Raw genomic sequence first — 26,341 nt, 5'->3', positions numbered from 1 at the left:
ATACTCTATTATTCGGTCTGCTTCGCGGCACCGCCATTCTCCCCATAGACCATAATGTATAACAAGTGCCGAAAGTTCGGACACCTTGCAACCTCTCGTCTGATTTTTCGGACACTCCTTGAGCCAACTCGATCAAGAGCACCATGCACAGACTCTGACCGGTGCATGGTTTGACTCGCTGAACGACATTTTTGTTTTGAGCGGAACCTCCTTGCTGCCCCACGAAGTGGCGCTACTGCAAATCCCTGCTCATCCTCATCTTTTCTGCCTGGTTCGTGGCTACAGCAGTTCTGGGCTCAGCTTAGTAAGCTATGTCACAACAATCCACCAGCTGATTTGTTTCTTTCTTCGTGCACGACACTGCGAGTAGGCCACGTTTTTCGTTTGTGCGGCTGGTATCGGCGTGACGGTCTGGTGATATTTGCTTTGTGTGCTGTGTCGAGGTTGCGGTGATGCAACGCGGCATACGGAAACATTGCATCAAGTGTCTAATGGTGCCGACAGTGCCCGTGCAGACTGCGCTAGGGAATGCCGGCAAGCGGGTGCTGGGAGGCCTAGGATTTGTCGCCTTCCGATGTGCGCCCTACCGACGACAAAAATGTTCTGCCAAGACCTGCGCAGTGGTTCCGAACACCATCTCATTTGAGAGTTTCACATGTGCTGGCACTCCTGTACTGACATGCGCACAACTCGACGACGGCGTGATCATTCGTCGGGTTTCTGCTGCACCGCTGGACGATGACTCACGTCGGAAGATGATGCCCCATTTGCTACGCTGCCGTTGCATGCGGAGCGTGTACAAGCAGTGACTGTGCTTTCAGCCGCCTATAGTGACTGTACGACCCTCTCCGAGATTCAGGCTTATCTGAATGCACGTAAACGCAACAGCGTGCAACGGCGCATTCACGATTTCTTCAAGCCTACTGCCGAGCCCGAATAAGTGCGTGGAAATAAATGACTTCTTTTTTTCTTCTTAATCTGCTTTGTCGGACACCTGTTTATTCGGACATTTCCGCAATCCCCATGAGGTCCGAATAAACAGTCGGCAACTGTACACCTAACAGGTGTTCTGATCTGCTTTTTTCTTATTTGGGTTTCAATTTATGCTGATGGTAACATGAGGTCCTGCAGAAGACATAAAATTGGATGATGATGATGATGATGATGATGATGATAACTATGGAGACCAATATTAAAGAGGACACCTGATTCGTATTCAAGGTTGTTAGTGGTTTTTGCTTTTTGTATCTAAGCAACAAGGTAAAATACTTCAGATTATTCCTGGAGAGAGCCACTTAGCAAGTACATATGCAACATACCGTAGTTATTCAATTAGAAGGCAGTCATGATTACAAGGTGAGATTGAAGTTGGGGGAACCCGAGAAAAGAACAAGCCGATATAGATCTGCAGAAGGTTTACTCAGACTCAGCGGAGATTGCTCAAAATACAGAATAATGTGAATAATCAGCGTGGGTTATTGCAAATATTGCCGTGAAGTCACACCTCAAGATGAAATTTTTATACAACCCGCAACTCGCCTCTATTTGAATTCTCGGTGCAGGTTATATGCATAAAACTATGGTACTGCCTCACCTGAGAAGGTTTATTGTTTGCTACAGTTTGTACTGCCATTTAACATCTGGATTAGCATAAATATGGCACTGCTGCTGCCATATTAAAACAGTAACTGGATCTATCAACCTTGCAGATGGTGAGGAGGGTGATGCTGAGGCAAAGAATTCTGAGAAGAAACCTCGCCTTATGTTCAAATAGATACGGTACTAATGCATGCTTCAAGTACATTTGACAGTGATGAGGTCACATCCGACGAAAGACTCATTTAAGCAAGATGCTGGGTAAATGGTAGGTTTTGTTCTACTTACAACAAATTTAAAGCCTTCTTTTGCAGCTATGGAGGACAGAATCTTCGAGGACACAGTGCTGGAGATCATGTAGACATCTTCAGCTGCGAAAACAGTGCAATGACTCATATGAAAATAAAAGGAAATGCAACAGCAAATTTGTTTAGGCTGCTACTTGTAACATGGCACAGACCTTTAAGAGACATAGAATGCACAACACTAATGCACATGACAATTGTTTTTTGCTCAAATAAACGTTTGAGCATATAAAAACCATGTGCCGCTGAGGAAGCTGCTCACCAGGAGTGTTGGGGTTTTTCGCTCGGTAGCAACGCCACAGCCACCAGCCAAGCAGGCCACCAATTTCATTGCCCGTGAACACTCTCCATTCTCCACTGCAAAACAATAAGAGCAGCTTGTGGAGATGTACTGTCCAGTGAAGTGAAACAATTATGTTGTTCAATGAAGCCCTACAACAGCATATATTAGCTCCACTTCCACGAAGGAAATAACATCTAACTAAATAATTCTTAATGACAGACAGATTACATTAAACATATTTTAAATGGGCATGAACACTTGCTCCAAGTGTTGCACACACTATGGAGTAAAATGGCATTTGGTGCATGAATGCATTCTGCAAACAACTCGGGTAAATGTTAGGTACATTGTCACAAGTGAACGATGATGGTAACAAATTCACCTGAGAAAACAAAGTGTAATAAGAAGAAGGAATACTGATACCAGATAAAGAATGTGTCGAAGACTAAAGGCTTGTATAGGCTATACTCGTACAAAGAGCAACCATAACGATTGGTGTCTGGAGTGAGATGGCAGTGGCGACAGATGACCTAACTGTTGTCAATATGCTCGAAGATATTCTCAGGAAATGGAACTCTAAGCTGCACAAGGTAAAAGATGACGTCCTTGATGACCTAAAGATTTCACTCAGATAAGCATCGTACACAATAATAACTGTCAACCAGGAAAAAGAAAAGTTTATTGCAGAGTTTGCAAGATGGTGAAGCAGTGACAGTGAAAGCTATTGCATTACTGCATGCAGAAGATTATTATACACAGGTCCTGATGACAGTGACAGCAATAGTTTGTGCTTTAAGAATTTCCTCCAAGTAACCCCTGTGATACTGAGAAAGGCCATTTCCCACTATGTCACAATTAAGCACATTGTAATTTCTGTAATTTTTACAGTGTAAGCTGTTATGGGCTCATTCTTTTATTGTTTCGGTTTCTGATGGTGTCTGCCACCGGCGCCGGTGTCTGTCGCAGCTATCGCGCGCCGCACAGCGTCGATACGTGCTCACTTTGCATTGCAGTTGCATGCTGCAGTGCGTATAAAGCCATACTAATCCAAGTGATCTGCATTTTAATGTTGCGTGCCTGCACATGCTTAACTTTCACATTAAGATGACGCATCCTTTGAAAAGGAGGAAAATGTTGTGTCCGTAAGTATGGCAAGGACAATGATGAAAAGAAGACATATTGAACAAGAAGCGACTATCATGCAGTATTAAACAGTCCGTTCTTTTTACTGTTCCTGTGGATTGAGTACTTTGGACCCACCAGTTTCCACTTGCATTGTGTCGTGACAAGTATAGGTTGTGACATGTGCGTCACATAGTGTCACTAGCTGTCTTACCTCTTTGCAACATGTTATGGGGCCTCCTAGCTAGGTGCGAACTGCTGCTGAAGAAGCAACTCGTAAAGCTACGCTCGGCTGCAACCAGGCAACCACACAACTACTTTTCTTGAGTGCGCTCACCTACACAGTTTCTTACGCTATGGACGTAAATATGCAAGAGCAGGAACATTTGATACATGCGAAATATTCTCGTGTGCACATATTCTAAGCCTTGAACTATAACAATGCCTCAACATTTTAATTCTTATAAGTTTATTTCCTTGTTTTATTGTTGTTATTCATGAATAAAGATTACATACATACCAATGCAAAATATTTTTTCTCCCTTTACGGTCACCTTAGAAAAATTACGGTAAATTTTTTGTGAAATAGGTCCGTCAGAAGAATTGGAATCCGCAATAAAAATAATCAACCCTGGGCGGTCGCATATGGCGAAGAAAATCGACCCTGAAAGGGTTAAGCCAGGTATGAAGGCTGTGCCTAGGTCAGTAGCTAGACATGACTGTGATTAGGCTTGGGTGGACATGCATCGTTCGACGGTGTGGCGCCTGTTGTGCCATAGGGAAAGTGCAAGTGCTAGACATGCAGAGAGATGCCGCGAACATGCACAGTGTCAAAGCACAAACGAACAGGGCACAAACGCGGTGGCTACACTGATCTCGACGGTGCGATGCCTGTTGCATTCCGGACCCACTCCAGTGAAGCAGCTCGCCAGGTGATATCCGTGGTGTGATCAGACAGCGCTTGACGACAATGGCTCAAAGCCTCCCGCTCCCGCGCAATGCTCAGAAGACGACCCAGCCTCACTCTCATTTATGGCCAAGCTTGCACTGAATAAGTGAGCGTAATGCTCCTCTTAGCCAGGCAAGCGGCAAGTCACGTGATGCATTGGCAAGGCTACGGCGAAACTCAGCTCGACGCGGTTAGTAAAGGTTTTGCTTTAAAAAAATACATAGTTCCTGCCGAGATCGAACCAGAACCCACTGTGCGGCAATTATCTACAGTGAGACCTCGTTAAACCATAGTTGGCCTAAGCTCGGAAAGAGTATGTACTAAACGGTAGTACTGCTTAACCAAAATAGCACGAGATCGCCCAGTTACCTGTCTAAAACAGAACTCAGAGTACGATGAGAGGGCAAGAACATGCAGTATGTATTCACTTCGCGCGACAACAGTGTTATTTTCGTTTGATGCCATGGCAGCCTAGCAGCAATGACAGCGGCCTCAAACTTACTGAAGCTGCGAGCCAGCTTTTTCAGCCAGCCCCCACTTGTCGGCAAATACTGCCATAGCAGATGCCTCATTGGCATTGCATATTTTCCGTGCACGGGCGCCGCTGCAGTAGTGGCAGAGCGCTTTTCTTTATTGCGGGTTGGTGTTCTCATCGTGATGAATACATTCAGGAAGCTGACGTAACACGAAGCTTCTGCCACTGTTGGGCCTGAATCGCCTGTGCTGTTGCTTTTCGTGTCATCTTCATCACTGTTTTTAGGCGACACTTCAACAACAACAGAGGCAACAATGGCGAAAAGTCGAACCTCGTAGCCGACATCTCTTCGCGGTTGCAGAAGCACTGCCGAGCAACTTTGTATTCCAAATGCCACACACCGCAGTCAACGGTAGATCTCCTGCTGTCGCATGCCAGCGCCGACTTCTTTGTGCCACGTTAGATAGCACAAACGATGTCTAATTTTTCTTCTATGCTGAGCACCCGGTGTTTTTCATCCAAGCTAGGGCGTGACGCGAGTCCTAGCTTGCATGATGCCACAACGCTCTCTGGCACGGCGCCAAAATGATGTTGACGTGGCTTCACGTGCAAACGCACAGGGTGCTTGTAGGCCGTTGTTCTGATCTCTGAGGCTTGTTGTACTGCGGCCCCACCGATCAGGACGACGCACCGCCGTGATTGTGTGACGAAAAATGGAAAAACTACGTGTTAACCTATACATATGCAATAAGCTGGTACGGTTTATCTGGATACAAAACGCATTATGTTCAATGGCCACTGAGTCAGGGATTTGAATTGACTATTTTTAAAATGAAACTACTGCTTAAACGGATGGTTTAATGAGGTTTTACTGTATTCTACTACTGAGTCACGCCATCGTTTGCTAGCTTGCAGTGGAAGAATGCCCTATACATGCATCGTAGCATGCGAGGAGACAGGCAGTATGAGATGCGCACTGTATAGCATTGATACTGACACGTGTACTTATCTTTATCGGGCGACCACGTTTCGCGGCCTAACAAATGTTATCGCACAGCGCGGGACGCGCCTGCATGTATCCGAAGTTTCTGGAAAGTTATCGATGCTTCTATCTGCTTCCTGTTGTCGCCGAACCTTATGTTATCTGATTTCATCGCCTGATGCGAATGGTGTAGAACTTTGTGGAAGGCACGCGGGTCCCAACGATTAATCTGGAACATTCGACGATTGAAGTATAAAAGCCGACGCGCTTGACCCGTTGATTAGATTTTCACGATCGCCAACTATGTTCGCCGCTCTCGTTGTGCTTTAAGTGTAGCCTGTTTTGTGGGCACAGGTTCGCCCAATAAAAGCTAGTTTTGCCTTTCACAGTATTGCTACTGTGTTCTTTGACGTCACGACCCCGTGACAATACGTGCACACTTTGCATTGCAGTTGCACAGCTAGCGGTATATGGTAGATAGACAAGTCTTGAGGAAGAAAAAGGAGATCGACAGGTATGCAATGGCATACCTGATTAAATCAAGCAGGCTAGGTAACTGTATGTCACTGCACTGTGTCAAAAGGGATGTCAATAAATCATCACCATTATCATCATTATTTGCGTCACATCATGTCACTTGTCAAGTGATGCGAGATGCATGCCGCATAGTGTCAATACGTGCACACTTCGCACAGCAGTTGCATATTATGACTTTAGGTGGCAAGCCATGTAGAACTTTATAGGTAGCCATTCAAGGTAGATAAGGAAAGTTCGAGGAAGAAAAAGAATATTAAGGAAATGTATACAATAATTCTAGAATGAAAACCATGTACAGTATACCTTATCAAATTATGCTGGCTAGGTGACTGTTTGTCACCGTCCCATTTCAAAGGGTATGCCAATAAATCATAATCATCATTGTTAGCATCGTATTGTGCCACTTGTCACAACTTGACATGTGCACTGCATTGGGACAATACGTACAAATTTTGCATTGCCATCGCGTTGTATTACACCAAGTGTCCCGACATGTAGCAGTTGCAACTAACAGTTGCATGTTGCATGTAGACATGTTGCAGGACCTGGTCAACTCAAGCAGGCTAGATGACCATTTGTCACTGCCTCATTTCAAAGGGGGTGCAAATAAATGATCGCCATCCTCATCATCAACAATATTGTATCACACCACAGGCCAAGGGATGTGACAAGTGCGCCACATAGTCTTGTTAGCTGTGTTTATTCTGTGGTACACGTTATGGTGCGTCCTCACAAGGTACGAACCCTTTAGTATGTGCTGCTGGAAATGGAGCTCCTATGGAGGTGCTCCTCCAGCTTACGCTGTTACTGTGCTGCGTTTGCAGCACAGGCCTGTGACTTTTTACTTCACATCTTTTTCAATTGCTTTGCCTGCACTGTAACACTAAAAGTCTGCAGTGTTGCAAAAGCTAAATTATGGGGTTTTATATGCCAAAACCACAATCTGATAATGAAGCACGCCATAGTGGGAGACCGGAAATTTGGACCACCTGGAGTTCTTTGCTGTGCACCTAAATCCAAGTACATGGGCATTTTTCGCATTTCACCCCCATCCAAATGCGGCCGCTGTGGCTGAGATTTGAACCCGCGACCTCATGCTTAGCAGCCCAATACCAAAGCCACTAAGCAACCATGTACTTCAGTTGCTAGTGACACCTAATTACTACAGCACAAAATTCAAAAATGAAGGGGAGACACAAAACAACAGCGCCATGTGCTGAGGAACAAGAAACTAAATTAAGGAGAATGGTGAGTTGGGCTAGTTGATATTGAGCCATAATTACTACAGTGCCAAATACAAAGACAAAAGGGAGACATGAAACGACAGTATGTCTCCTAAATTTAATTTATTGTTGCAGAGCGGATGGTCCTGTTGTTTCGTGTCTCCCCTTTGTCTTCGTATTTTGGCTTGTAGCAATTATGAATCAATACCAACTAGCCTTATTCTCTGTTTTCATAAATTTAAGTTCCTATTAAGCTTTTGCAATTCCATCCAAAAAAGGAAAGTGATCGTAAGGTTTAGAGTGGCGTTGAAGCTCTTTGGATGGGTTTTTAACAACCTGTGGAGGCAACATGTTGGCACGATGCAGCACGCAAGGCAACTGTTGTTGTGCAGCAGAAACAGCACCATGGCAGATACCAGGCATCTCGTAAAGCTGGCATGATGAGAGTTTACTCTTACATTCATATGAGAGCAAATTTTCACCTGCATCATTAAATTCACCTGACTGCCAGGTTCAAACGCAACATAAGATGCTGGAGCATTACAGAATGACGACATATCAAACAGATGATGATGTATGGCGTTTAATGGAGCACATATCAAACAGGAACATAATACATGGGAGTCAATGAAATTTAGGTATGAACCATGAAAATGCAACCTAACAGCCAGGAAAATGCAAGAGCATGGAACGTATCATTGGGCTTCAACTGTATATGTTTTCATCTGCTGCCATGTGCAAGTTTGCTGCATCACACAAGATGCAAAATAGAACTCACTTGGATTGTTTTTCAGCCACGGCTAGCCTGTCTGCATCAGGGTCATTCGCCAAAATCAACTTGCTGTTTGCCTTGTTAGCAGTAACGAAAGACAAATCCTAAAGCCGGAAAAAGAAATGAAAAGGCCATTAGAACAAGACATTGCACCCGCAGATTTGGCTGTACTATCAGCCATTAAAAGCACCTGTAACACATTTTTGTCAAACACAATCATATGAAACAACATAGTACTGTCAGAGACAAGGGAGGTATTTTGTACAGTCCACCTAGTGGACATGTCCATTTCGTCTGCTGTTGAAGTTCTGATTGGCTGGGCTGGGCTGTACATCTGCGGCAGCGAGGTGGCACAGCCAATCAGAACTTCGGCAGCAGACGAAATGGACATGTTGGCTTGGTGGACTCTAACAGAATGCCTCTCCAGGAATTGTTTAAATGAATTCTGCGGAAACCCACAAGATGAAGGCAAATTCATAAGTTCAAGTCCAAGTTTATTCATCATCAATGATGTCAGTTTTACAAGAATTGTATGCAAAATTATCACTACACAATTCATAAGCAATTCATTAGCAATTATCAATTCATAAAAGGTGGCGTAAGTATGAATATAGGATGAAACTAAGAGGACGATTCATGCAGGTTGTCATACATTACCTTATGCCTATGTATCAAGCTTAAATTAAATTCTTGCATTTTAGGTGCCAAAACCATGATCCGATTATGAGGCACACTGTAGTGAAGGGCATCGAACTAATTTTGACCACCTGGGGTTCTTCAACATGCACCTAAATTTAAGTACACAAGCATTTCTGCAGTTTGTCCCTGTTGAAATGCGGCAGCTGCGGCCAGGATTGAAATCATGACCTCGAGCTCCCTAGCGCAACACTACTTTTTCTACAACTTACCACATTTACCAAGCCATAAAAACAAATGTCCTCTCCAAAGAAGGCCTATAATTTGGTCTTTGAACATCTGAGTAAGGTTTATTATCTCTCTCTGAGCCCAGATATTTTGATTCATCTGTGTTTAAGCCATTGGCGAGTACAAAGACATCTGTCAAGAAGCAAAGTTAGTTCTTGGCTTCAAAGTCACACCTCACCATTTCATCTGATTGTCAGAATAAAACTAACCCTATCCTACTACTCTTTGCAGTTATTTTTTTTTTATCAATTCGCAATTTTGCTACTAATTACCAGTGAGCTTTTTCCTTCTTCTGGATTTGGGAACTTGACTGTGGGGAACTCGGGGTCGGGGTCCATCTGTTCTTTGACTGGAATGTAGTGCTTGAAACCACATGTTTCAAATGCTTTAACCATGTACAGATGAGACACACCATGCATTGACGTAAATGTGAATTTCAGCCTGCAGTTTTCATTCATGGACCTGCAGAAGGAACAAAACCATTATGCAGCTTGTCAGCCCTGGTTAATGTTAGCTGAGGCATCGGTAGAACTTGTAATGCACATTATATTTCAATACTACTTTGTAATTGAACGTCCAACTGTGTAGAAAACATGGAGATGTAGGTGGAACAAAACAAATTACTTACCTGTCATAAATATTAGATGCAATAATGTCAAAGTATTTCTTGCTGACTTCTGCCAATGGGTCGGTACACAGTGGGCTTGTCTTAATCAGATCAATGTTCCAAGCTTCTGGCCAGGGTTCCAGGTTCTTTTCAATGCTGGCCTGAACACCACTGTCGTGAGGTGAGATTATCTGAAAGGTTTCAACGATTCGAGAGATGTGACGACAACAACTGTGCTTTCATACAAGAAAAGGTGCAAGAGTGAAGAAAAAAAGTTGCGGCTCTTAGTTTGTTATCGGAACTTGAATCTTGCTTACTGAGAAAGTGTTCTTGACCAAGTGAAAGAGTTGAAAGATTATTTAGAGAAAAGCAAGAACGTTGGCCTAAGTTTGTATGCTGAAATCTGCTAATATATACTGGGAAAGGAGATGGAATCCGAGTATGATGGTGGCAAGATCAATGATGCAAAAGTGTTGGCGGTCAACACAGTGGCATTCTCAAAGGCCCGATTCCAGTTCCTATGTCACACAAAAATTGAAGCATTGCCCATATGGCTCGAAGTAGTAATGAACAGGATGCAGAGGCTCCTTCTATAACGATGAAGTTAGAACAGCCTTGCAAGACATGACCCTCGGAAAAGTGGCAGGAGAGGATGGAATAACAGTTGATTTAATCAAAAATGTAGGAGATATCACGCTTGAAAAGCTTGCAGCTCTATATACGCAATGTCTCACTACTTCAAGTGTTCCAGAGAACTAAAAGAATGCCAACATTATATTAATCCACAAAAAGTGAGACGTTAAAGAATTGAAAAATTATAGACCCATTAGCTTAGTTTCAGTATTGCATAAAATATTCACCAAGATAATTTCCAATAGAATAAGGGCCACACTTGACTTCAGTCAACCAAGAGAGCAGGTTGGCTTCAGGAAAGGATACTCTACAATGCATCACATCCGTGCCATCAATCAGGTAATTGAGAAATCTGCAGAGTACAATCAACCTCTCTATATGGCTTTGATAGATTATGAAAAGGCATTTGATTCAGTAGAGATACCAGCAGTCATAGACGCATTATGTTATCAAGGAGTACAGGAGCCATACGTGAATACCTCTGGAAATATCTACAAAGATTTCACAACTACCTTGGTTCTCCACAAGAAAAGTAATATGATACCTATAAAGGAAGGGGTCAGGCAAGGAGACACCATCTCTCCAGTGCTATTCACTGTATGCTTAGAAGAAGTACTTAAGCCATTAAACTGGGAAGGCTCAGCAACCTCGGGTTTGCAGGTGACATTGCCATGCTCAGCAACACAGGGGAGAAATTACAACAAATGATTGAGGACCCTAACAATGGAAGTGTAATAGTGGGGTTGAAGATTAATATGCAGATGACAAAGATAATGATCAATAGCCTGGCAAGGGAAAAAGAGTTCAGAATCACCAGTCAGGCTCTAGAGTCGGTCAAGGAGTACATTTATCTAGGTAAATTACTCACAGGGTACTCTGATCAATAGAAGGAAATTTACAGAATAAAAATGGGTTGGAGTGCATACGGTAGGCATCACCGGATCCTGACCGGGAGCTTACCACTGTCATTTAAAAGAAAGGTGTACAATCACTGCATTCTACTGGTGCTAACATATGGAGCAGAAACTTGGAGGTTGGCAAAGAAGCTCGAGAACAAGTTAAGGACCGTGCAAAGATCAATGATTTGCAATGATCAGAGCAAATAGGAATATCCGATATTCTAATTGACATTAAGAGAAAAAAATGGAGCTGGGCAGGCAATGTAATGTGTAGGATGGATAACTGGTGGACCCTTAGAGTTACAGAGTGGGTGCCAAGAGAAGGAAAGCGCAGTTGAGGACGGCAGAAAACTAGGTGGGATGATGAAATTAGGAAATTCGCAGGCACAAGTTGGTATCAGTTGGCGCAGGACTGGGCTAATTCCGAGATCCTGCAGTGGACTTAAACATAGGCTGGTGGTGATGATGGTTATAGGAACTTGAATTTTGCTTACCGAGAAAGTGTCCTTGACCAAGTCAAAGAGTTGGTGAAAAATTATTTAGAGAAAAGCAAGAACGTTGGCCTGAGTTTGTATGCCCAAACCTGCTAATATACAATGGGGTAGGAGAAGGAATGCGAGAATGGTGGACCATGATGGTGGCAAGATCAATGATGCAAAAGTGTTAGTGATCAACACAATGGCATTCTCAAAGGCCCGATTCCAGTCCCCATGTCACGCTAAAATTGAAGCATGGCCCATATGGCTACTGCAACACACCTTGGACAAGTCCTCCGAGTTGTGTTACTGAGCAAGTACTACAGAACAAACGTTATTGTGCTTCAAGTACTTCTTAGTTTAGACAAGGCCTCATATTGGTGTGCATTGATTTGTCAATCCAGGGTTTGACTTTCTTTACCAATTTCACGTGCTTGGTACTGCTGTCCTATTCTTTTCTCTCTCTGTTTCTTTTTGGATTGTCTGTTCCACAGGTATAGTTCAATGTGCCTAGAGTTAAAAGTTCCATTTGTATATGTAACATATATGCTATGGAGTATGTTATTGCGATAGTTTAACAACTTTGTCGGTTTTGTGGATGATTCTATCTCTTTTTGTCTGTTTACATGTTACTGCTCTACTTGTATAAATGATTAACTGCATGAATCCTGTCCCATCATCCCCCACTAAAACCTTGTTGGGCCTTTTGGTTCACCAATGAGTGATAAGCGAGTGAGAATAAATAAATAAAATAATTAAGTAAGACAAGCAAGCAAACAAATAAATGTGCCATTTTCGGACTGTGTGTTGTTGAAAAGTCACCGTATTTACTCAAATCTAACGCACAATTTTTTTCCAATAAAATAGGTCCAAAAATTGCGTGCACGTTAGAATTGAGAACGACCCTAAATCTGTGTTACTATATTGCCATCGGCATTTTAAGATGGCCGCCTTATACAGGCTTCGAGTCTAGCTGCCGTAGCTTCCCCCATGTGCCGTAGTACATGTGCTTAGGTTAGTACACTGTCTGTCTTCCCGTTTTCTTGCATTTGCTCTGTCAGCATGGAAGCGCCGACTGCGAAGACATGCGATGCCGCGATTAAAAGGAAAGTGATCATGTGTGCGGAGACGGACGGAAATCTGGCCGTATCATGGGTGTTTGGAGTGCCCGAAACTTGCGTGCAGGACTGATGCAAACAGAAGAGCCATTCCACTCCAGTAGCTGTTGCGTATGGCATGGCTGCGTGGCTGCCCGGCTCCTATCTTGAAATCGATCTGCGAGCCTACGCATTTAGGCACACCATGCTGCGTTCTCACTGCTTAGTTCACGTTGAAGCAAGGGGCCGCACAAAGGTGAATTCACTTGCTCCTGCTACAGCACTTCCTCACTCCAGTGTTCTGATGAAAGAGTTTCCATGGTCACTAAGTGAGACGTGTTCATGTTTGCTTGTGCGAGTGTGACACCATGCTTGGTAACTTAGTTAGTAATTAAATGTTTAAAAGTTTATATGGCCGATAAAACTACTAGCCTTACTTTTCATATAGCTGTCTACTAATCTGCTACCGCAATCAATGCTTCGCCTTTCGGGTGAAACTGTGACTTTTTCTATTTATCGCAACTTTAGTGCACTGGGAGTAAATCTGATTTTTCATAATGAGAGAAAGTTGTATTTCTGTATGAAAGAATGAGCTGTACGGTATTGTAAAGGACACTTCTTTTTTTTTAAGTCACGCCAAACGGGTGCACGTTAAACTTGAGGGTGTTTTTTTCTCTCCTTTTTTTTAGGTCACGGAAAATGGGCATGCATTACAATCGAGGGCTTGTTAGAATCGAGTAAATACAGTATAGACTGCTAGATCTATGATGATGACAAGGTTTGTTGGGGTCTTAACATAATAATCTACAGTCACATCTATGTTTTTGTGTTCATAGTATAAGTGCTCTTATATTAAATGACTGTGACCATGTCAAGCTCTTCATGGATGACTTCTTTTGCAGACTGTCACATGAATGACATACAAATACAATTCAAATAAAGAGACTTGTCTGCTTTTAATTACGCCAGTCTATCAACTAGCACTTCTGGCCTCAAAGCTGTGTTTCTCCTACAGGTTGTTCTTTCCCAACATGTTGACATCAAGTGCCACCTGACACACCTTACACTGCAACTCTTCATCAGTGAAGCAGACTAAATTGTCTCACCTGAGTGCCGTTGCTCCAGTAGACCTGAAAAAATCAAAGGCAAAAGTGTAAGCATGTCTCTGCTTTATGCCTTCAATCGCATCAAAACTCTGCGATGGCTGCTACAAAGTTTGTATATCAAGTACTAAAACACTGCTTTCTGGTGCCAGTTTACCACCTTCAACTCAAGGGTTCACAGGAAGATGGAGATCTGAAGTGAATAACAGTGCTATAATTAAATAACCCTCAGCCTGGAGCCAACATTTTGACAAAGAGAGTTGTTGAAACATCAGCCCCAGCCTGCACCTTCTCTTGTTCATTCACTGTTGATCCCTTTGACACCTTAGTCATCATAACAAGGAAACAGTAAAGTGAATTTCAATTCTGGACTCATAATGTAGACCACATTGTACAACTCCCTACAATACCATTTCGACGGGTCCCAGAGTTCCAACTTATCAAATACAATACAAGAAGAGAGCACCTGTAGATCCTTTGAAGCTCTTGTGAAGTGCTGTGGCAACGTAAAAACAACACACATGGTTGGTTGACGCCCCCGTTTTTGGTGGTTATCCCAAATTCCACTGCAAGTATGCTTAACTGCATTTAACCAAGACAACCTGAAGGCATTGCAGCACTAGGTGTCGTGTTTTACTTGATGTTCAACACTATGGATCGAGGGAGGTAGTGGATATTGCCATGCTTTCTAATACAACACTTAATTTATTCTCTCTTTTGTCTTGTCTTGGATTGCTGCTGGCTACTAGGTTGTCTTAGCTTAGACAACTACACTATACTGCTAGGGTTACTGTAATAAATCTCAGCATCTTGCTACTGATTCAAAGTTGCCATGTATTCTTGCACAAGGTCCACAGCCATGACAGCGCTGTACACCTGAATTAGTGTGTATATGTCAATGAAAATAAAATATTTCAAAAATTAGACATGTGGATGCGACAGCCCTTTTTCCGAAGCATGCACCTCATCATCTGCAGCTGCATGGATGGCCCTCCGCTACCGCCGCACATTAGCAACAGATCAATACGGTGGATATATGTGTATCAGGCTCCTCTTCAGTCTGTTTGTTGCTTTTCCAGCTGGCAGTCTGTTAGACGAAATATTGTTAAATAGGTGTCAATGATGTCCATAAAATTCATATCCCGGCAACCTGCCACTTGTCCCATAATACTTTCCCCACGTGTGTACGCATTCATGCAATGCAGGGTCTTCTGCTATGTGCCACCTTGAGTCTGCGTGCATCGTGCACAGAGATCTTCCATGCTTCATAAATACACTTGTGCAGTGACGTTTAATCACTGCTACACCGTGTAACGTGTACACAAACACAATCAACTGCAATATTTCGTTCATACATCATGTGGAAACCCTGGTAGTTTTCATCATGCAAAGTTACATCCAGTGCAACAACTGAGCCCAAATCCAAGAAGGGCTTCACCTTTGAACAGCGCACTTTGTGTTGAACCAGACTCCAGCTGCTCCAGCTAAGCGGCTATGAGCCAGTGATGACGACTGAGGTAGCACATGAAGGCAAAATAAAGGCTTCTGAAGTTAGTGTATACAGTGGCAAGCAGGTCTGTTTTTCAAAACAGATGTGCATTTATGTATTTACATTTTTCTTGTGTACAGGCTGTGCCTGAAAAATTCGAAAGCGCATTGTTAAAGGAAAGTGATCTTTACATATTAATAATATGATATCCCATATCACTGGGAGCACAGGCAGTAGAAAGGCCCGCTTTCCACCAATACTTCTTTTAAATGTGTTTATACATGCTCAAGGCCTGCAAAATACAGTGCAAGAATGCGAGGTTCAAATTTTGGAAGCAAATACAGTGAAATCTGGATGTAACAAACTTCATGTGACCACAGCAAATTCGTTATTCTGAAAGGCCGTTATAGCGAAAGTACCAAAATTAACTATTCTCCTATCAATCCATCAGTTTATCAGTTGTCGCCATATGAGCTATCCATGAAAGCGTCGGTGTTGGCTCTCGGTCTGTGCTGTTGCTATTTTCCACAGATTCCACTGCGCCCCCCCCCCCCCCGAAGCGCTGTGTAGTCAGTGGTGAACGCAAAATTTACACTGACACTGAGAAAACCGCCGACAAAGAGGAAGCTGCATGTTGCATACAAAGCATAACATTTCTTTTTGTTTGTTTGTTTTTCACATTCCTTGCCCGTAGATGCCACAACTCTCTCGCTCGAGGCGGACAACTGAACTATTCCAAAGCGCAAATGCGTGCAAACACAAGTGTGACCGTGTGGCACCCCCATGAGCACAGAGGTTACATTTCTCCTCATGTGTAGCTGGTACAGGCGCAGAAAAAAGTGCAAAAGAAAGAAGAGACATGTGCAGAAAAAACGGTAAAAGAAGGAAGAGATGCACCTCCGTTGCTAGGCGACATTTGCCTGGCAAAGCAAGCGCTTACAAAACCTGATGTTTCGTCCCTTCCGCAATAGAAAAAAAAAAAAAAGAAAGAAAAAAAAGGAATAATAAAATTTACTCTCCCATCCTCTCATTTTTCATATTCAGTGCCATTTCAGGTTTTTCAAACCCATATGCTGTGGCGTCAGCTTTCAGCGCCTTGTTGTCTGCTGGTCTACTGTTCCGGCTGCAGGGAACGATGCACAGAAATCTAAGACTCCCCATATTTTGGAACATTAATCTGAAGTGCTGAGACATTGTTAACATGACATGGAAACTGAATAATGATTGTTATTCTGAAGTTCACAGTACTGAAATATTTTTACATTGAGAGTATAAGCAGTCAGCAGGGGATTTCTGAAAAGTTCTATAATCTGAAAAGTTGGTAGTAACGAGGCTTCACTGTACAGAAAACACAAATATACTAGAACCAGAGTTGTGCTGTGGGCTTCTTGGCTGGACATGGGCTTGCTGAATGGACATGTGGAACTAGGTCGGTGATATCTTGATAGTTACCTACACTCACTTTTGTATGTATATCCACATATTACCTAAGGAACCATAAACAATTTGTTTCATCAGTGATAAAAATAGGACTAAGAAATTTCCTGTTTTGAAAGATAGGCTCAGCCTTCACTACAGTCAACTTCTATTAATTCAACCCCAACAAGACCGACAAATTTGACTGAATTATTTGGCGGGTTGAATTTAACAAGAAGCAGAAAAAACGGCAAAACACACTGCTCATTCATTTAGCACTATTTGCCCAATTCTAATATGCCCCTGAAGCAAGCATGCGCCCACTTTCTATGTGTCCAAAGTAGAAAACTAACATGGAAACAACATAAAAGCTCCTGAACAAAGTAGAAATCTAACACGTACCTGGTTTCCTAGCAACAAAAATTGGCAAGTGTCAACATGTGTCGCACAATGGTGATCGGTTTCCTAAAATGAACTTCTCCGCAATATAGCTGTATCATGCAGTAAAGCATACAAACCCCACGAACAGGTTTTGGTTTCGCATTCAATTGCACCGTGCAGGCAATTTTCAGGTCAATTTTCTCTGAAATATATGAGGCGGTTGTTCGAATCGAGTAAATACTGCAATCAGACATATTGGGCTACATTGATTGCTTGAAAATCTTCCTAGGGCAGGCCGAAAATCTTCCTAGGGCAGGCGTTTTCGACGAGAAATGACGTGTGCTCAACTCATCTCCCTAAGCTTCCTTGAGATGTGCTGCCACTAAAGGGGTCACTATTGGGTCCACACCATAATGTTCAGGCACATGAACGCTGACTGGTCAAGTTCGAATGATCTGGCAAAGGCCAATTTTAGGACCGAAATAATGGAAGTCTGGGCCCAGAGAAACGCATGGGCGCCGGCTGAGACCTTCGGTCGGGATTGAATTAACCAAAAAATCTATAATTAACTGGAGTTGAATAAACGGAAGTCTACTGTGTGAGTTAATTTGTTTAGATGTAAAGGAACCTTCACATGTCACAGAGCACACAGTGTGTGTTGAAAGATAACAACACCTTGTAGCCATTGTCCTCCTTGGGGTTATGAGATGCTGTGACCATTATGCCTGCCGAGCAGCCCAGGTGCAAGACAGTGAAGGGTATGAAAGGTGTGGGAGTCAATTTGCTGAAGAGGCGCACTGGAATGTTCAGCTGCAGGAAGGCCACTGCCACCAGCTGGGCAAACCTGCAATGTGACGAGAAAGAAGTCACACTTTTTATCCTCTGGGGAGATGCTGCATTACAGCTGGACCTTGTTATAGTGAACAGCACGAAAATCACAATACAGTTTGGCGTAGCCACAATTTGTTATGTAAAATTGTACTGAAGATCATTTGAGACCTTTGTGACATTGCAAAGAACACCAGAGCTATTCATTTTTTAATGTTTTCTGTTAAGCTGAATGCTCGACCAACAGCGTTTACAAATCGCTGAGCTTGGCATCCAAGGTTAGTGATGGCCGGAAGAGGGTCATCCGTGGCCCCGAACATTTTCAGTGTGCCTGAGCCAGGCTGCTCAATATTGGAGGGCATGCACCAAGATTGACCACGTCGCTATGAGGAGAGGGCCATTCTAGGCACAGTTGGCTTGAAAATTTTACACATGCTTGTGAATCGCTCACACCTGCCACATAAGTGCAGAATGCTGGTGTACTGTGAAGAAGTCTGCCTCATGTGTCAAGAGCATGTTCGTTCCAGCGTTGAAGAGTTAATATCCATAACGCACTCATATGGGTTCATTAAAAGAGTCTTAAATGAATGCAGAGCTTGTAATAGTTAGGAATCAGTTTGATATACCCATAAATTCAGTGTATCCATGTTCACTGTAATGAGGTTCACGTACCACCAACACACAGATCACACATAAACAACATGCTGATGTGAAACTGGGCCTGCACCTTCGAGTGTGACTACTACATATACAACAACAAAAGAGTGCAGTTGCTTTACAACAGAGCTGGTGACTAGTGAAGTGCGCAGTGGCAAATGCACCTCAATGGAAGCTCGTATACATGCACCAGCCAATCATGGCTGGGGAGGTATTCTGCAGGAGTCCACCTAGTGGACTGTCCATTTCGGCCGCTGCTGATTGGCTGGGGCCGCTCATCTCCTCCTCCCTCGTACAGCTGCATCCAATCAGCAGCGGCCAAAATGGACAGTCCACTAGGTGGACTCCTGCAGAATACCTCCCCTGCTCTTTTGCCTCTCGTGGCATGTGCATGTTTGTTGTGTTTGCTACTCATACACCAGCCAATCATCATTGTTGCCAATTTGCCATTTTTTTATGTATGCAATGCATGCGTTTTATGCTTCCTAATGCCTACATCGGCGAAATATGTGGAAAGCCATCATTTAAGCCAGTTTTCCAATAATCTAGTGAATTGTTGGCCTGTTTAGTGGCAAATGTATATTTATAGCAAAGTGCTAATACTTTTTGGCACATTTAACACTTCATTCTTCTCAGCACATATTTAGCAGATCCAGGGTGATATTTGAGGACCCTAAGAAATTGTGAATGTTGTTTTAGACAAATAATTATTTAAAAATGTATCAGTGAAAAGCAACTTCGGAATAAGCAAGGATTTCCACAGCTGTTTCAGCATACTTTAAATTGTAAAACATGAAGAGATTTCTAGTTTGCTGTCGATGTAAAAAGAAATATTGGTTTAGACCCCCCAACTCTACATTTGCGGCTTCATTATGATCATAATTGAAATATTGCAGACCCCCAAAGATGTCTGTTTACTACATTTGATCTTCTTTCCCATTGGAATTATTTTTAGCAGATTTTGGGGGACAGAAAAGAAAGCAATTGTGGATCCTAGCAGATTTTAAGTGCTGTTTTAACCTGTTATAAAAAACTTCTAGGTATGCATAAATGTCATGTCCCTCTGGTCGAGCCCTGAAACAGCCATGTAACAGGGACGTCAGTCAGAATGTCAGTGATGGCAGACACTGGTGTCAGTGATGAACTAGGACTAAGAAAAGCCAGCAATGCAGCCTGCATTGCAGCCCCTTAGTGGCTGTATGACCAGGCCGTCAAAACGCATAGCCACATGCCGGCATAGGTAAAGCCGGTTTTGGGCACTAGCAAAGGAAACCCGTAAGACTTCTAAAGGGTACAAAAACTCCCTAATAAAGCTTCACTACCTTTGACATAGGAGTTGCTTGGATTTGCATACATCTGCAAAGGTGGCTATTTTTCTGCACTGCAGATTCTTTTGAAGTAAACTGTTAAAAACATGCTACAATGCACTAGTGCCCACCTGTGACTGTTGTAGCGACCATCGAAGCTGACGGCGACTCCTTTCTTTGTTGCATCGGGAAGCATGCTCTGTACGTACTTTGCGACACCTTGTGAAGTTTGGATGATGACCAGATCATTCATCGCGGCATAGCCGGGGCCCATGACTCCTCGAAGGCCTTTACAAGAAAGAATCGTGTAGGAGAAGGGTCAGAACGTGAGTGTACATATAAACAGTAGGAATTAAGAAAATAAACACTGCTTTTTACTCATCATCCTCGTTATTCTTATTGCACTGAAACAATAAAAAAAGGGGAACATATTTTTCACACAGGTTTCAATTATGGCCTCCTCCCCAAGAACATGTCAGGAGATAATACTGAACAGCAAAAAATTTGCATGAACAAGTTTTGGTGGGCTAAACTAAATGTTATCCACAGCAGGCTCTCCACAAAAGGCAGATAGTATGTACAAAAATAAGGTACAGTAAAATGATGCGCATCATGTTCCATGCAATCACAGTGCTATGTGGAAAGTTATGACAAATTTCCTGCCATTTCTACTAACATGCACTAGTAGTTACTATGGTTGTTACTATGGTCTTACTGGAGGGGTCATCGTTGACTGAAGCAAACATCTGAGTGACCTCAGTAGCTCAGGGTTAAATAATGTGCACTGTACTGTGATCTACAACGGCTGACACCTGTGATAAACTGAATGCAACAATCCCAGATTTGGTTTTGAAATGACAAGATGACTGTTCATAACTTTACAGTTTTGCGAGCACAAAAATTATCACGTGCCAAAATGTCAAAATGAGACTGACAATCAGTGGAGGAATGAAACAAGCAACTTGGAAAAACCAAACCATATATTCCATTTATGCTGAGCTGAAGCTCATCACTCTGCGCTCTCAATTTATTTCTGTAAAAAGCAGGTGCAGAGCCCATGCAACTGCTCGCTTCTATGCACAGTATAATCCACCCTTAAGGGAAAGCTGGTAAGGAGCCAATACACCTGAAACAATGTTCATTTATTTATAGAAGCTGCAGCCCTGTCATAGAACTAGAAGGATTCTCTTTTATTGAAAGAAAATAATGGCTGATAGGATGCATTAGACTGGCATATGTATATGCATTAATTTGTAAACAAATGCTAACTGGGTGTTCCCTTTAACAGAGCACTGTACAGTACAACATAAATATGCAGTAAATGTAGAGCTATATTTGCCTGATGCACAAAACCCAAATAAAAAAAAAAATTAAATTATGGGGTTTTACGTGCCAAAACCACCTTCTGATTATGAGGCACGCCGTAGTGGAGGACTCCGGAAATTTCGACCACCTGGGGTTTTTTAACGTGCGCCTAAATCTAAGCACACGGGTGTTTTCGCATTTCGCCCCCATCGAAACCCAAATTTGAAGCAGTGTTGAAATGAATGCACAGATGAGCTCTGCTCTCGGAGAACCTGTATTTTACCTGCAGTTCCAAACTGTAGTCGTTTAAGCAGCAGACGTTGCAGCTGGTCGGTGTCCCCAACCTTCTGAAGATGTTCGATGTGCTTCCTAGTGGTTTCATTCTAACAGAAGTAAAATGTACATGGAAATGTTAATTGAAAGCTGCAGACACAAATTAAAGAGTTTGAAGCTTGGTTAACGACATGCACTGCTCAACTAAGTGGTGCATGAAGGCCGAGATAATTAAAGAGACAATAAAGAGGAAAATAAGTTCAGCCGTATAAGTACATCACCCTTCTACATTACAAAATGAAAAGTCACACTTTTTGTGAGAAGAGGTATCATAAGCCATAAATGGCAATGCCACCTTGAAGTTGCCACACCAGCTGGCTGTGACACTGCTGAGCATGGTATCTGCTCAGGCCTAGTTAATTTCTTTATTGGTAAAGATGCACAATATTACGTTCCAAAGAAGCCAGTGACCCAACTTGTCAAATTTCTAAAGCATTTACTGAGCGACAATGGCCCAAATAGGAGAAAATACCTTGAAATCTGTGATGGCAAAATGATGTATCAGCACTGAGGTTTCAGCACAAAATTTTAAAAAATGAAACTTCCTTTTATTTCGTTTTTCTAATAACATGCCTGTCAACCTGTCAACTATAACAGTGAGCAGTTTCACCCGAAGGGCAAAGCACTGAAAGCAATACACATGAAGATTTGCCCTTTGTCCCCAGATTCTCAAACAGTGTCCAGACAATATGCGGGAGCTACATCTTGGCATGATGCAGCAAGCGAGGCTACTGCTGCTGCACAGTATAAACAGCACGCTGACCGATACTGGGAGTCTCCCGGCACTCACGTAAAGAGGAGCACCGCCACCAGCTTTGTAGATGTTGCACCTCGATGGTGTAGGAAATGAGACCGAAGAAGAACAGCTTGCTTTTGCACCTTAAAATTTACTGTGTGTTCCACTCAGACTGCTTTATGAAAAACTGGATTCACGGACTTCACTGAAATACGTGCACTAGCGTTACAACAAAGTGTGGTGGGTTATGCGCACAGCTGCTCAGAAGAAACCCTAGTCTTTGTGTAAAGAACACCGCCATGGGATCACTGCAGAGTCTACTGAGTGGAGCATCGGCAGTGCATCAACCTTCCTTAGCTGTTTTTGCAGCCAAACACATGTGCATCTCTGGAGGCCTAGTCACCCACGCATGGGCCACACGTTTGCCATCAATACCAGGACAGCATCGTGACGCGAGAGCACCTCATGGGTCCCTATAATTGCTATCGCAGTAAAGTTGGTAGTGAGGGGGGAATAACACACACTGTTTAAAATGTAATGGGTGCACTGAACAGTTCCGAGGGTAACGTGTCTTCGTAACCGAGGAGGCAGGTGACACAGAGCAGGAACAGCTGGTTGCCGAACGGCTCACACTCGTGCCAAGCACTGGCGATCCGGCTAGCCCCTGGTTGCACAGCAGGCATGGAAGAGACGATCTGGCTGGCCTTGTTCTTGTGCTCTTCTTCTTCATTACAATTACCCCCGGTGCAAAAGCGGAGCCTTCCTGGCGACTTACGACGTGGAGACGAGCAGGTCATAGAATTGTTTCAGGCAGCGCACGTGAACAACATCCCGTCCACAGCAGCGCTTGTCGGATATCGATGTAAGCGGCTCTGTGACATAGTTGACTGGAGAGGTGCGTTCGACGATGCAGTATGGTCCATCATACTGCGAGAGAAGTTTTGTCGAAAGTCCGGGCATGGTAGAAGGCACGGACAACAAGACAAGGGTGCCGGGAGCGAAGTTCGGATTCGTAGCGTCGCCATCACGATTGGCTTTTTGTTGTTGTTGGTCAGCGGAGGTGAATTTTCCGGCTAATTGACGGCATTCCTCGGCGTATCGGGCCACGGCTGAAACGGGAGCACATTCTGACGCGTCAGGTGTATAAGGCAAAACCGTATCGATGGTATGGAAAGGATCGCGACTATAGAAAAGAAAGTATGGAGAAAATCCTGTGGTACTTTGTGTAGCCGTATTATATGCGTACGTGACAAATTGGAGGATATTGTCCCAGTTTGCATGCTCCGATGAAACGCACATGGCGAGCACATCACCAAGGGTGCGATTGAAACGTTCTGTAAGTCCGTTAGTTTGAGGATGGTACACCGTGGTGGTCCGGTGAACTATGCGGCATTGAGCAAGCAGAGTTTCAACCACCTGCGACAGAAACACACGGCCTCTATCACTCAGCATCTCCCGAGGTGGACCATGACGAAGAAAGAAACGATGGAGCAAGAAGGATGCAATGTCACTGGCGGTCGCTGCAGGTAGAGCAGCGGTTTCGGCATAGCGTGTAAGGTGATCAACTGTGACAATAATCCATCGTTTTCCAGCGGGTGTTAGTGGTAGCGACCCGTACAGGTCAATTCCCAAACAGTCGAAGGCACGAGCAGGGCACGGAAGCGGCTGTAATAAACCGTGGGCCGGATGAGGTGGAGATTTACGGCGTTGGCATTGCGGGCACAAGTGGACAAACTTTTGGACAAAAGTAAACATTCCTCGCCAGTAGTAACGTTGCCACAGGCGCTCATACGTCTTCAAAACGCCTGCGTGTGCACATTGTGGGTTAGTATGGAAAGACGCGCACATGTTGGAACGCAAAGTCCTAGGGATAACCAGGAGCCACTTGCGACCATCGGGCTGGTAGTTGCATTGATACAAGAGGTTATCCCGGACAGCAAAATGGACAGCTTGGCGACGCAGGGAGTGGGAGATGGGAGATGCAGGTGAGCCAGAAAGGAGATCCAAAAGAGAGGCCACCCAAGGATCCTTGCGCTGTTCTGATGCGAAGGTGTCGATGTCGACCGAGGATACCGCCTTAATGGTGGAGAGGGAGGCCGTGTTGGCTGGCAGCGGAGAGCGGGACAGAGCGTCAGCGTGCTTGCGACCTGAGCGGTATATGACGTATGTTGTATTCTTGAATGCGCAGAGCCCAGCGGGCAAGGCGTCCAGACGGGTCTTTTAAAGAGGATAACCAACAGAAGGCGTGATGGTCAGTAACCACATTAAAAGGCCTGCCGTATAAATAGGGGCGAAACTTCCCGAGTGCCCAAACAATGGCCAGGCATTCTTTTTCTGTGATGCTGTAATTGCGTTCCGCTTTGGTCAGCTCATGACTGGCGTAAGCAACGACGTACTCGGAGTAGCCAGACTTGCGCTGCGCAAGGACAGCACCAATGCCAATACCACTGGCATCGGTATGCACTTCAATTGGGGCGGTGGGGTCGTAGTGTCGCAGTATAGGCGGAGACGTCAGGAGACGGCGTAAGGTCACGAACGCGGTGTCGCATGCAGGAGACCAGGAGGATAGGTCGTTGGTGCCACTTAAGAGTTGTGTCAGAGGTGATATTATCGAGGCAAAATTGCGAACAAAGCGTCTGAAGTAAGAACAGAGGCCGATGAAGGCGCGGAGTTCTTTGAGTGTCTTAGGTTTCGGAAATTCTGCCACGGCGTGAAGTTTTGACGGGTCGGGGCAAATAATGTCTTGTGATACGACGTGACCTAGAATCATGAGCTTGCGCGTGGCGAACTGGCACTTTTTCAGGTTCAGTTGCAGGCCTGTGTTGGTCAAGGGCGTCAACAGTTGCCTAAGGCGAAGAAGATGCGTGCTGAAATCAGGGGCGAACACAACGATGTCGTCGAGATAGCACAAACACGTGCTCTATTTTAGGCTGCACAAGATATTGTCCATCATTTGTTCAAAGGTAGCAGGCGCATCGCATAGGCCAAATGGCATCACATTAAATTCGTATAAACCATCTGGCATAATGAATGCAGTTTTAGGGCGATCAACTGCTGACACCGGGACCTGCCAGTAGCCAGAGTGTAAATCCAACGAAGAGAAGAATTTAGCGCCTTGCAAGATGTCCAGAGCGTCGTCAATGCGCGTTATCTTATTTAGACGGTGATAACCAATGCAGAACCGAATGGAACCATATTTTTTTGTGACGAGAACCACTGGTGATGCCCACGGGCTATTGGAAGGTCGAATGACGCCACGCTGAAGCATGTCGTCCACATGCACACTGATCACCTGACGCTCCTTGGCGGATACGCGATACGGGTGCTGCCGCAATGGCGCGTTGGAGCCAGTGTCGATGTGGTGGCTGACGGTTGACGAGCGACCCAGAGTAGGCTGAGCGACATCAAAAGAAGAGCGGAACTGGGCAAGCAGGTGAAGAAGCTGGGAGCGCTGCTCGGAAGTAAGGTCATCGGCAATGAAAGGTGTGAATAAGTCAGGTGATGGCGGAGCAGAAGTGGAAAGTGCACAGAAGTAAGAGAGCTCTGCATAGAAAGCATCCGGCACGTCAGTTATAAACATGTCATAAAGAGGCTGAACATGGCCAAGTGTTTGACGTAGTATTTTTAATTATTAATGGCCAAGTGCTTCGCCGCGAAGAGCCATCAGGGCTGTAGGAAGCGGATTGCAGACAACGATGGCGCTGAAACCGGCTGAAATGTCAAACGTGGTGAAAGGCAGGGGAACGTCTTTGCGGGTCATGAAGAGTTCTGAAGGAGTGCAGAGGACAGCGCCTTCAGAGACAGTGCCACAGAAGACGAGAACAACGGCAGACAAGTATGGTGGTATCGCAATGTCTTCTCGAAGAACTAGCTTAGCGGGAAGAGAAGTGGCGCCGACGAGGGGCA

The 26,341-nt window shown here is 44.1% G+C and overlaps 1 protein-coding gene across 1 annotated transcript in view; it reads right to left on the bottom strand.

Annotated features, from left to right (window-relative positions):
• Nucleotides 1-26,341, bottom strand: part of Pgm2a (phosphoglucomutase 2) — a 65,254-nt gene that overhangs the window by 28,214 nt on the left and 10,699 nt on the right. Inside the window, exons 2-10 of the mRNA XM_075688876.1 lie at nucleotides 21,650-21,749; nucleotides 20,193-20,349; nucleotides 17,945-18,113; nucleotides 13,987-14,010; nucleotides 9,797-9,966; nucleotides 9,441-9,630; nucleotides 8,251-8,348; nucleotides 2,164-2,258; nucleotides 1,885-1,967 (exon numbers count right to left, since the gene is read on the bottom strand). Of these exons, the coding sequence (XP_075544991.1) occupies nucleotides 1,885-1,967; nucleotides 2,164-2,258; nucleotides 8,251-8,348; nucleotides 9,441-9,630; nucleotides 9,797-9,966; nucleotides 13,987-14,010; nucleotides 17,945-18,113; nucleotides 20,193-20,349; nucleotides 21,650-21,749 (1,086 nt within the window). The remainder of the gene's footprint in view (nucleotides 1-1,884; nucleotides 1,968-2,163; nucleotides 2,259-8,250; nucleotides 8,349-9,440; nucleotides 9,631-9,796; nucleotides 9,967-13,986; nucleotides 14,011-17,944; nucleotides 18,114-20,192; nucleotides 20,350-21,649; nucleotides 21,750-26,341) is intronic.

The sequence above is a fragment of the Dermacentor variabilis genome, chromosome 4, assembly GCF_050947875.1.
Source record: "Dermacentor variabilis isolate Ectoservices chromosome 4, ASM5094787v1, whole genome shotgun sequence".
In the NCBI taxonomy this organism is placed as follows: domain Eukaryota; kingdom Metazoa; phylum Arthropoda; class Arachnida; order Ixodida; family Ixodidae; genus Dermacentor; species Dermacentor variabilis.
The sequence above is the reverse complement of the archived record's forward strand: the minus strand, read 5'-3'. Positions and strand labels throughout refer to the sequence as shown.